A 12,367-nucleotide genomic window follows, 5' to 3' on the forward strand; every position below is an offset into this window, starting at 1 on the left:
ATATATATATATATATATATATATACTATTGATATAGGCCTTACATGTATATGGAAAATAAAAGAGTGTACGTGTTAACGTGTTGATTGTTCTTGGGGAGGGATCACTTTCAAATATTGACTATACAAACCACGAACACCATAAATTGATTTGATGACATTATTGAGAAAGAAACACCTGTCTTCGGGGAATCAATACGTTATGTGATATAGGTACCAGTCTTGAATTCTCTAATTGATTAAAAAATCATCCCAAGGGATCTTACGAGAAAGAAGCAAGGTCTCCGTAGAATGCAGTTATATAGTTCATGTGGTTTCCTACAACACAGCTCGGATTGGGTCGTGGCCTAGCTTTGCCCTGTTAACGGATGAAGGATGATGAGTTTGACTCGAAGGCGCATTTATCTAATTCCATCATTCAGACTGCAAATACTAACAATGTTACATGTATATCCTTCCCAGCTGCTACATAAGAGGTTCAAACTTAAATGTACAAACGAGCATTATTCACACACCAATACGATGACTACATGATTACAGCTCAGACAGGTAAAATAGTCTTATCTATCGGGTTGCCTGTAAATGAAGAAAAAAGGCAAGGAAATTGTCCTTTTATAGACCTAATGACGCATTCGGAAAGAAAATGCACACAAGGAGGATATTGCAACACCAAATATCAAGTGAAAAAAGGATTGCCTCCTGGTAAAGAGAACTAAAAACTGTGCCCATGATTAACAACATGTTAGTAAAGCATTGCTCCAACTTTAATAGATGACGGTTTCATTCAGCATTCTGCCCACGATTATTCGAGTGGAGAATGCTCTCAAAATGTCACACTTTAAAGCATTTACCCCTCATTTTCGAACGCTTTATACCGTATGTTCCCCCCCCCCCCTCAAAAAAAAAAATACAACTGGACCCTCTGCAAAGTTATCTTTATAAAGAATGAATCAATCCAAATACAATTTCAGGTTATGAAAATATAACTTATTACCCACATCTCAGAGAAAACCCCATCCGATTTGCTTCAGTAGTCAAAGAGACATGAGGATCTTTGTAGAGTATGTCAGGAATCCCTTCCCTCCAAGTTTTGCCCATTGTGTTCAAAGTTCCAAGAGCATCCAAGTGCTGAACTTGGAAGAAACGGACCCAAGTCATGCTTCCCTGAAATAGCATTTAGATTGTTCAATCATTTTGAAAGTTATCAATGCGAAAATGGAGTGTATTTTTTTTTGGGGGGGGGGGGACATTCTGTAAATAAAATCTCATACACACACACACACACACACATGTATATATATATATATATATATATATATATATATATATATATGAGTGCTTGTGTGTATGTATGTATGTGGGTAATACATACATAGTTATGTTAGAAATAAAAATCCTTTATAATTGCACACAATCATTGGTTAATACAAGAAAATCGATTTGTATTTTGAATACCTAAATGCAAGGATTTATATTGTACGCCTTTTTAGGTTCTTTTTTTATTGGCAAAATGTAGAGATTCATCTTTTTAGATTTGCCTGATTGCAAATCACATACTAATAAATGATTATGCTCCATAGAAAAATTTTCTTGAAAGAATCTGAAACAAAATCGTTGATTCCGAAATACGAAACAGTGAAATGCATAAAGAGCTAATCTATGCAGTTGAACAACAAGGGTGGGAAGTCTCATTCCGTGTGACTTTCGCATATAAATTATAGTAAGATAGCTGGAATGTGAATTTGTTCGTATTCTAAATCAGTCCATTCGATCTTTAACTAGCGGCGACTTTCAGACATCACTACGTTCGACACTGTTTGTTTCCTTGTCCCCATAAAGATCTCATCAAAACATGCTTCACATAGAATCGTGTTTGTTGTACAAGTATAGATAAGAAATCCCATGGAGCTCAGAAAAAACAAACAAACATGAAACTCCACAGCCATAAACAGATTTACAATCACGCTTACAAACACATGTGCAGGCGCAATAAAAGTGCGAATTTAGTCGGTATTTCACGTACTCATTGGGAAAGTTTAAGGTTGATTCTATCTGACGAATCATTTCCAGACATTTTGGCTTTCACGATGCCGACAATATAAGAGGCTCTTGATTACGGACCATGGGAAGGGTGACAAAACATACCTAATTATAATGATTATAATACTCAATTATTATAATACTCAAAGAAAGTGCGATGGACGAACCATTTATACCCGAAATATACCAGTCAGTCTAAGCGATTGCACTCGTTATATTGTAGCATTTTCATCTTTACCAGATCAAGGTTGCCAGAGGTTCGTAATCATGATCGTGGAAATTGTGGCCGTGAGTCCCGTGGTTGCTTACTTTCTAATACAATCATCGCTTCCTTTCACCAGTCAAGAACAATTAACAAATCAGTTCAAATAAAATCGAATCGAATCGATGGACTTTATAAGGCAAACCGTGCAATCGTAATTGAGGGTTCATTTCCTCATACAGTTTAGAAACCTCGGATGGAACGGCTGTCTGTCGATCAGGTAGGATCATGAGTAATCCGGGACGGTTCCGCACATGGTCCTAACCCTAGTCTCCCAGCGACGTTGTAGAACCGTTGTTTGACGTATTCGTAGAACATGTAATCGTACTTCATTCGTTCCTTTAGTACAGCGTACGTTGACGGTGACGATGCCTTTTTATAACTGGTTTTTGATCTTGCCAAGAAGCGGGCTGTGGAGAGAAGAAGCACCGCATCCGTTCAGGTAAAGCTATTGTAATAGTATACACTGAGCGAAACACCATGAATTATACTTGAGCGTTTACTTATATTTTTTTCCAATACGACGTGTTCTTCTTGTCATCATTCCGTGGAAATCGAAAATATCGGGGAGAAAAAATCAAGAACAAAAGGGAAATTATGAAATGCGTGAAGATACAGAGGGACAACGAGGAGTAACAGATAATATCTTATATTAGTTAAACCAATTTAGGAGTGAACAGAAAAGTAGATGAACAATCATTTATTGGGTGTGTTAAAATAAGTGCCTGGATCGGAGTGCTGTGCTAAATCAGTCGACTACACATTATTGTATAAACGTACGTAGTAACTTTTTCACAGATTGCCTCTCATTTTTTCTATTTTTCTTTCTATTTTTTTAACAGTGACCTACGTCTCTACAGTAAAAGAGCATAACTTTAAATCGATCTGTACCTTTAGCGTCCGAATAAATTTTCGCTGCTTCTCCGAATGTGGCTGGCAGAAGTTTTTCGAACACTCGAAGCGTCAAGTCGTAATCTTCTACGAGTCCTACCACAATGAATTTTTCTATGTTGCGCTTTGCTCGCTTAAAAGCGTACTCTGGATCTTGGCTGTGGATGGAACAATTTAAAAAAAGTTGAAAACGCCTATATACTTATTTGCATAATCACGTAATCATAATGCTGACGCTCAGTAAATCTGCATCAAATGTCATCCCATATAGGTTCTTGAAGGAAAATGTTCATTACTTTCTCACTCTACCGAGCAAAACCATTAATTCAAGCTTAACCCAATCATTTAACTCAACTAACTATCATCTTCTTTGAAAAAGAAAACACAAAAACCCCGAAACTTGACAAGAATTGATTTCACATCTATAGATTTGTTTCACATTTCAGTTTTCTTTGGAAACAGATAGAAAGAATATATAACCCCATTCCTGTTAATTCAATTCGATTCAATCTAAATCACATCTATTCATTTTAATCGTTCAATAAAAATATTACAGGAAATATAATGCTAGATTTTCACATATATTACTGATGGATGTCTCTTTACTTGATGTCGGTTAAGGAAAGTGTCACTATTAAGATAATGCTGCAGGTTTGCTAAAGCCTTTCACACCCAAGCACTTACCGAGATACTTTGACAGTATTGCCTTGAGTCGCATATTCCTCTTTAACAGAAGAAATCTAACGCTTGTCCAGGAAGGCGTTACATTGTTTCATGTAACAAGAATGCAATTGATTTAACCTCCCACCTTCATCAAATATACAAGTTCAGTTGAAAACTTTAGCATTTGGCCTTTTAATAGTCATAACGATTTCATGTTTCTTGGGGTTTTTTTTTTTTTGCATGTCTTTTTTGTATTGTGCTGGGACAAAGTTGTACAATGTGTACCGTATTTAAAGGAAAAGTTCACGTTCATAGACATGCGGCTTGAGTGAATGCAGCAACATTGATAGAGCACATCAGCAAGAGTTTGAGGCAAATCGGACGATCCATTTAAAAGTTATGAAAATTGAAGTTTCTGCTTAGTCACTGCTGGATGAGAAGACTACCACAGCTTGTGATGTTATATGTGTACAACGATATAAACAAATGATAAAGAAAATTCAAGATATTTTCACTTTTCTCGCATAATAAAAGAATATTCGACTTCCCTCTTTCAGGAGGCAAGGGGGAATAATAATACCCTTTACATACGTCAGTGACGAGTCAAGGCAATGTGCAATTTTTTCAAAAAGTAAAATTTTGGGAATTCTCTTTATATTTTCCCTATATCGTAAGCATGTGACATCATACACTGTAAAATGCCTAGAATTATGATAATAACAATAATTACAATAACTGTTGTTGTTATCATTATTATTACGACACCTATACACTACCACTTTAATCATGTATATGCAACATTGTATCATACGTATATATATATATATATATATATATATATATATATATATATCATGACATTGACTTCAGCAAGAAACTCATTGGTACATCAAACCAGCTACGCGTTAAAACGTTGAATTCACTACAGTATAAAAGATAATGATAGTAATAAAAATACTGATAAAGCTATTTCATGATGCCTGTGTATACATTATATAGCTATTTAGTCATTACACTTCAAGGAATTTTCTTTGAGAGATTACCTGCATTTCAGTCGATATCCACAAAATGACGTCACATACATATTCATATTCAAGAAATCGGAACAGTCGCTCCGGTTCTTCTCGACGCAATCATCCAAAGTCTGCAAAGGGAATTGAATTGAATTGAATTGAATTGAATTGAATTGAATTGAATTGAATAAAATTAGATTGAATAAAATTGAATTGAATTGAATTGAATTGAAAGGAAAGGAAAGGGGGTGGGGGCTGATGGAAGTATGCCGATATGCATGCATTTCAGAATTAAGAGGAACGATGAGTAAGAATACATAGTGACGCGTTTTCATTAAAGTTTAGCATCGAAAATCGCATTTGTTACTGTTCTTCTCATTATTATGGTCATAAAATTAACAACTACGATGTATATATTTTTTTCTCATTAAGCAAGGCAAATCCTTTCGTTGTGGTAATCATGTTCTCATCTAAGACAACACTGCTGCTTGTACTGCTCCTTTTCAATATTAGGTACAAAATGCTTATAATCGCTACTTCTATTATCACTATTATGACTATCATTTTCATTGTTTATCTCATCATCATCATCATTATCATCATCATCTCTCCATCTAATCACTTTGATTTCTACGGACATTATTCGTGTTTCGTCTTCGTCTATCGTTTTGTGAAATCATATGTAGATATGCATCAAGTTTATCTTTGCCTCGTCAGGACCCGCTCTGTGTTTGGCGAGGCTGGCCAGGAGTTTTTCTCGGCTCATGTCCTGGTCCCCGTGACGCATGAAGTAAAAGAAGGATTCGAAACGCCCCACGGGATCCCTGATCATGCTCATGTAAACAGGTTTCCTCTCCGGCCTGAGCAGAAAGGAGTAAACACACAAAACACAAACACATATACCCACAGTTAAATCGAGGCATAATGATACAAACAAAAACAACAACAAACAAGCAAGCAACCAGGAGGCCTATAGAATAACCAAACCGGATTTTAACGACACGTATATTATCATGGTCATTCAGCATGAATTAATTTTCACTAAACGTTCAGCTTGCATATATCCAAATCAACAACACCAACGTGTATCTGGCATTATAATTTGATCACCTAAAAAAGATATAATTTTAAGAAAGCAGGAATATAACCTTAAAGAGGTGGTATACTATAGGTTTCCCCATCCATTTTAGCACTTTTGTCATTCAATTTCAAAGATTTATCATTCAATTTCGTCCCGAGAAGCAGGTGGAACGCAAATCCTAACTTCAATTTCGTCAATTGTCATTGTAATTCGTTTTTCGTCAAACATTTTCGAAGACATAGCATTCAGAATCGTCAATTGTCATTCAAGTTCGTCCCTCCCGCTGACGGATCGCCGAATGTGAAGATCAAATTCGTCTTTGTTCACACAATTTCATGAATTTTTCATTTAAATTAGTCCGATCTTGTCGATTCTTTATTTTGATGGTGAACCAACTTTAAGCCGACATATCTTTACTTTCTCTCGTAAACTGTATCGTTACACATTATTCCCTAACCATTTGCTTTAACAATACACACGAAAAACAAGACTGCCAACGAAAATGATTGAAGGATAAACGACAGTCATAAGTCGTAGCCCAGGACAGTATGTCAGTGTCACATTTTGAACTTTAACTCGTAATGTTCAGGTTTTCGCATAATGCATGAAGCAAAGTTTAAATTTTGTACCCTGGAAAGCAGCAAAGATAATTATGTTATCCATTCATTGACATTAAACGGGCGACAATTCTACACTTAAATTTTGTCTTTAATCATGTTTGCCTAGAAATCGTTTGTCAGCGTTTTCGTTTGCGAGACGGTATACGTCTGTTTGTATCAGTGTGTACTCGGATTGCTTGTGTGTGTGTGTGTGTGTCTGTATCTGTGGTTCTGTGTGTGTGTGGGGGGGGGGGCACTTGTGTGTATGTTAACTCCTGAATGTAAAATGTGAACGGTTACAGAAAAAAAAAAACAATACATGAATGACTGGAAAATCACACCGGGTAGAGATATGAGACGAATATGAAGGAAAATTTAACGAAAATGATTGACAAAAGACGAAATCTATCCTGCTGTTTTGAGTGCTGCGAGTGAGACTGACGAATTTGAACTGTAAATGACGAAAATGTCTGCCAAATGACTAAATTGAATGGACTTATTAGAAAATGAACGACGAAAGACGAATTTGAAAGTAAGATTGGCCTACTCCCGACATTCCGCGACGAAATTGAAGTAAAAATTTGTGAAATTGAATGAAAGAAGTTTGAAAATGAATGGGAAAACCTATAGTATTGGTTGAAGTGAGGATTCAACATATAACTTTTTGCAAGATACTTGTTGATATATGTTAAAGGGTATACAAATGAGGAATTCAAAGTTCATTTGAGGAAAATCAATTTTGAAATACATGTAGTTGAGGTAACCCAAAACAAAATAAATCAAAGTGAACTTTGAAAAGAAAACCTAGAAAAGGTGGGTCCCACCTTTTCTAACGATTGCTTTGTTTGGATAGCTCAGCCATTTCAAAACCAAGTTTTATCAAATAAACTTTGAATTCCTCTTTTCATGCTCATAATGTTCTTGCATATGCCATGAGAAGTTTCTCGTTATCTCAACAACAATCTTTTTTTTAAAAGTTAGAAACATGTAGCCCCATCTCAACCGAAACTGTAATACTAAAGCTGTAATAATGATAATCATCATCATCATCATAATGATAACGCCTTATTTATGCAGGGAAGCCTCTTTAGTGTTGCCACTACTCTACCAGAGGGCACTGCCATTATTATTACCCTAGCGTTGCCAGGTACCCATTCATACACCTGGGTCAAGAGGGATATTGTGGCTAAAAACATCTTGTCCAAGGACGTATAAAAGCGCTGAGCGGGAGTCGAACCCGGGTTCTCCGATCGGGAGTCGAAAGTCGTATCTACTATGCCACAGTGCTCCCTTACTGTACCATCCCTTTAATCATGATTCTTAATTTTGGACCAAAGTCGATAGTTGTTGCCGATTTTAGGGTCTATTTTCATTGTCTTTGTTATCATCACTATAGCTTTCAATTTGATATCTTATGTATTGCACTGACTAATATACAATTACGTCTTAATGTGTGTGGCAATGTGTCAAAAGAAAAAAAAAAGCAACCTGGCTTCCGTCATTCTTAAACGTCAATGAACGTGTGCAGTGTACAGCAGAGCTATGATTCTCTGCGTCATTTTTTGATGGCGTGACTGCGATTAGCACTTCCTTCTACTTTTCAAGATTAGCCACAAACGGAGACAAAATTGTCTGAGAGACGGATAACTGGCCAACTTACCTGTAAAAAGGAATGTAGCGATAGTGTCCATGTACAATGGCTCCGGGTGATGCCCCACGTATATAAGACAACAGCTGATTTTTCTGCAACAACAAACACAAAAACGTCAAATATAGCATCTGGTAAATTCTGTTAACAACCAAAGTCAAAAGGGAAATGCAACAAGACCGATTAGTCTCTATTCAAAGAAATTAGCTTGAAATAAGACAACTCCTAAGCCTGTAAACGATGTTCTTGCCTTATGCTAATTGCCATACTTGTCCCATTATGCCATACATTGACGCTGGGTGAAAAAGAGAAACATCTGCATTACGTGGATTTTTTAGTTTCTAAAAGGAAAAAAAAATACACATTGAAATGAAACGTTATATTTACGTAGGTATATCTTGTCAAATCGTGAAAAAAAACATACTATGCTCCATCGCAATTGAGCGCAAATATGTTGTCTCACGTTGCATCTATGTTCAAACCCCCTATGTTTGTAATGCTCTCAAACTGTATGAAGGTAAAGGTCAAAATGTTAATCTCCTCAAGTAGGTCACTTGTAGAAAGGGAACCCAAACCCAAAGAGAAATGTTGATTGAGTAAAAGCAGAAACATTAGTAGAACACTTCAGTGAAAGTTTGAGGAAAATCACACAGTCGGTACAAAATATTATGAATTTTTAAAGTTTTGGTGCTGGAATCGCTGGATGAGGAGACTACTAGAGGTTATGGCGTATGTGTCGACAACAATATAAAGAAAATATAAAGGGAATTCCACAAAAATGTATCTCTCATGAAAATTACACATCCCATCAACTTATTGCTGACATATGTTAAGGGTAGCAATCATTTTCCCCTGCTTTCTGAAAGCGGTTAGTCAACTACTCTTTCATTATGCTAGAAAAGTAAAATCTTGATGAATTCCTTTTGCTGCTTTCACTCAATCCACATTTCTCTTTGGGTTTGGGTTTCCTTTAAACTAACTCGGTTGTCTCCTGAAACTTTCACTTGCCAACGAGTGGCTGTTTCAAGAGGCTAAGGTCATACTAATCCCCCTATCTTAAGATGTTCTGTGTTATATAGAGTCAAAAATATACAGCTGAAGCGAAGAGTGAGGAGCTTCGTTTGATTGCACTTACCACTTTATCCTCTTCATTGTTACCTAGCATGTACTCTACATTGACCGGTGGACCGAAATAATGGATTTGCTGCAGACTAAATGCCGTCCAAACGAACGTTCGGGTGCCGCACTTTGGCATGCTTAGAAATAACACCGTTTTATTCTGTAGAAGAGACATAAATGAAAAGGAGAAAAACATGACTTGTCTAATTCTGATTCCGTCCTAATTGTAGTCTGTTTCTTAGAATCTAACTGAATGTGATGTGCCAGTAAAATACGAAAATCATGAAAGTAGTCTCTTTATCACGGTGATAAAATGCTAGAAAGCCTAATGAACATAAAATAGATGGTCCTCAGTATTCGATATCTTATCAATTCATCAATTTTACCATTCGAGGCAGTGAATGATAAGAAATTTATCTAGAGACTACGCTATGGCTTTCTGGATCTCCAGACACTGTCTGACAAAAAAAAAACAACAAACAAACAAACAAACAAAATAAACAATGATTTCTTCATTTTTGTTACTCATTATCACATCTATTTTATTAACCTACGTTTTTGAAATTATTACATCATGCTTATACATTGTATATATGTTTCTATGTTTATTTGCTGCAAATGAAAATAAATTTGAACCTTGAACTTTGAAATTGTGAGAAATAGGGTTCACAAGACACTCACCTTTTCGTAGACTGGCTTTCCGTTCAGTGAAGCGTCGCTATTTGAGTGGTCGTTCTCATTACGACACATGATGTCGTCTTTCATCAGGTTCTCGTCTTCACATAGGCAGGCAGATCGATTGCCGCTTGAATTTATGGGGACTGGCGCAATTCCGCACAAGGTACGACAATCACCGTGTAGAATCGCGCTACCCTTTCCCAAGCTGCTGTTCCGGTCTACTATACGAAAGGATGTGGGTGTGAATATCGAAATTTGTAAACATCTTCCTTGGTGAAATAAGATAGTCGTTTGGTGATAGGCATTGTGAATTCTTTACTTCAATAGTCGTAACTTGATAGGACGCTAGATTAAGTGGATCAATGCACATAAACTCTACTACATGATGTTAATATCACAAACCTTACATTTTTTGTTGGAAATTTCATAGATTTACGAAAACGGCACAGGATGCGATATGAATCAGTCCATATGCCCTTACAAAATTAGAGATCTTGACAAACCAAAGATGAAATATGATCCATGACGGTTTCTTTTTTGTCTGTTTGTTCTTGTTTGTTTGTTTCTTACCTATTAAAGGGTGTTTTTCAAATGAGCTACGATAATCCCTGCTTGAAAAGATATTGGAATTCCGATCAAATTAAGTTAAACCGCATACGTAAAAAAAATTAACCTATATTAATTACTTTTTTATTTCTCTGTGATTTTACAGCATTATGTAGGCCCAATATTCCAGTTCAAGATTTGACATCGCTTTTATTTTGAAGCAGTGACGAGTACTCTTAGATTTTGTCAAGTCATTGCGTCGTTCGCAAAGTCGTAAAATTCATCTATGAGAATGCAATCTATTATCTACGCCACAAAAACAGTTTGTCATGGAAAAACCCCCAAAAATAGACTTTTAAGAAAAAGATTACAATATGGCTTGAAATTAGAGCTTAGTTCATATTACAAATATATATACATATCTATATATATATATATATATATATATATATATATAAAGAGAGAGGTGAAAATACATCGAGAAAGAAAAACCATTTTACAAGAGATTATTAAATGGATCGTATAGTTTTGATTGAAACCTAATTTCTTTTTTTTTAGGTGAGATATTCAGAAACGTCTCATGAAATACGAAAGAGCATGTAATTCCAACATTGTGTTTTGGAATGGCTGAGATCTCCAAAACCTAATAAAAGATGGGACCCACATTTTATTGGGATTGCTTTGGGTTGCATATACTTTGGAATATTTTTTTCTTTCGATGTCACAGCCATTCCAAACCCGATTTTTCATCTCATAAACTTTGAATTCCTCTTAGAATTGTATACTCTGTATTACTTCAAAAGTGGTTTCTTAGTATATCGCAGAAAGTTAAAAGCCAAATCCTCATCTCTACCAATACTATAACATCCCTTTAACATTTTTTTTTTTACCTTCATTCCGCTGCTCCAGTGTGGGATAATCATGATGATAACTCACGATGTAAATAAGCAAAGTCAATGCGGACAGGAGAAGTAGGAGTGTGCGAACTTTGCACTGTTTCTGCACCATGGTGAGGTGAGGGGATGCGTCGCAGAACTAAAAGTCCTTCAAAGATGCATCAGTCATAACAATATAGTTCCGTCATCCGTTATATTTTGTTACTGTATTAGCACAACTCCGTTCGTCAACAGTCATGCAGGAATACCAGAAATTGAGCAATGCATCTCGCCACAGAGTTGACTGATTACCATGTCCATTGTCTTGGCTTCTTGTGGCGGAGAACCCGAGTCTCGTAGTTTTTACACAGTGTCGAAATCGGTCCACTATCGTGTCTGCCCCCAGGCCCAAGGGCTACATTCTTGAAGCTGAAAGGTTTCGATGCATGGATCTCTACACAAATCCATGTTAAACAAGCAAAAGAAACTGTAAGCTATGTGCTGACATTTAAGGACAAGTTCACCTTCAGAGACATGTGAACTGAGTGAATGCAGCAATATTAATAGAACACATCAGCAATAGTTTGAGAAAAATCGGACCATCAATTCAAAAGTTATGAATTTTTGAAGTTTCTGCTTAGTCGCTGCTGGATGAGAAGACTACTACATCTATGATGTCACATGTGTTCAATGACATAAAGAAAGTATTAGGAAAATTCAAGATATTTTCACTTTTCTTGCATAATAATAGAACGCTTAACTTCCCTCTTTCAGAAGGCATATCCACATGACGTGGACTTGTCCTTTAAAGAAAGGTCACTTTTACGCAACTTGATAAAGAGACATGACTCATATATTTCAATATGGATGGTCTAGGGAATGGCAGACACAAAATTACTGTTGAGAAAGACACGACTTTCTTTTGAGATGGACGCGTGGTAATGTTTTCCCTT

The 12,367-nt window shown here is 36.2% G+C and overlaps 1 protein-coding gene across 1 annotated transcript; it reads right to left on the minus strand.

The window, feature by feature from the left end:
* Positions 1-2,517: 2,517 nt before the first annotated feature.
* LOC140226876 (uronyl 2-sulfotransferase-like) lies at positions 2,518-10,116 on the minus strand. The gene is made up of 7 exons (XM_072307304.1): positions 9,997-10,116; positions 9,332-9,475; positions 8,209-8,291; positions 5,578-5,728; positions 4,899-4,999; positions 3,193-3,350; positions 2,518-2,711 (listed from the first exon to the last, which is right to left on the minus strand). The coding sequence occupies exons 1-7, from the start codon at positions 10,078-10,080 to the stop codon at positions 2,518-2,520; spliced, it is 915 nt and encodes a 304-aa protein (XP_072163405.1). The 5' UTR covers positions 10,081-10,116.
* Positions 10,117-12,367: the final 2,251 nt, after the last annotated feature.

The sequence above is a fragment of the Diadema setosum genome, chromosome 4, assembly GCF_964275005.1.
Source record: "Diadema setosum chromosome 4, eeDiaSeto1, whole genome shotgun sequence".
Taxonomy (NCBI): Eukaryota; Metazoa; Echinodermata; class Echinoidea; order Diadematoida; family Diadematidae; genus Diadema; species Diadema setosum.

Coding starts and splice junctions, on each gene's coding strand:
- LOC140226876 (XM_072307304.1), bottom strand. CDS start 10,080: ATGAAAGACGACATCATGTGTCGTAATGAGAACGACCACTCAAATAGC. Junction 9,476..9,996: donor GAAAGCCAGTCTACGAAAAG/GTGAGTGTCTTG, acceptor TCTCTTCTACAG/AATAAAACGGTGTTATTTCT. Junction 3,351..4,898: donor GGATATCGACTGAAATGCAG/GTAATCTCTCAA, acceptor TTCCATCCACAG/CCAAGATCCAGAGTACGCTT.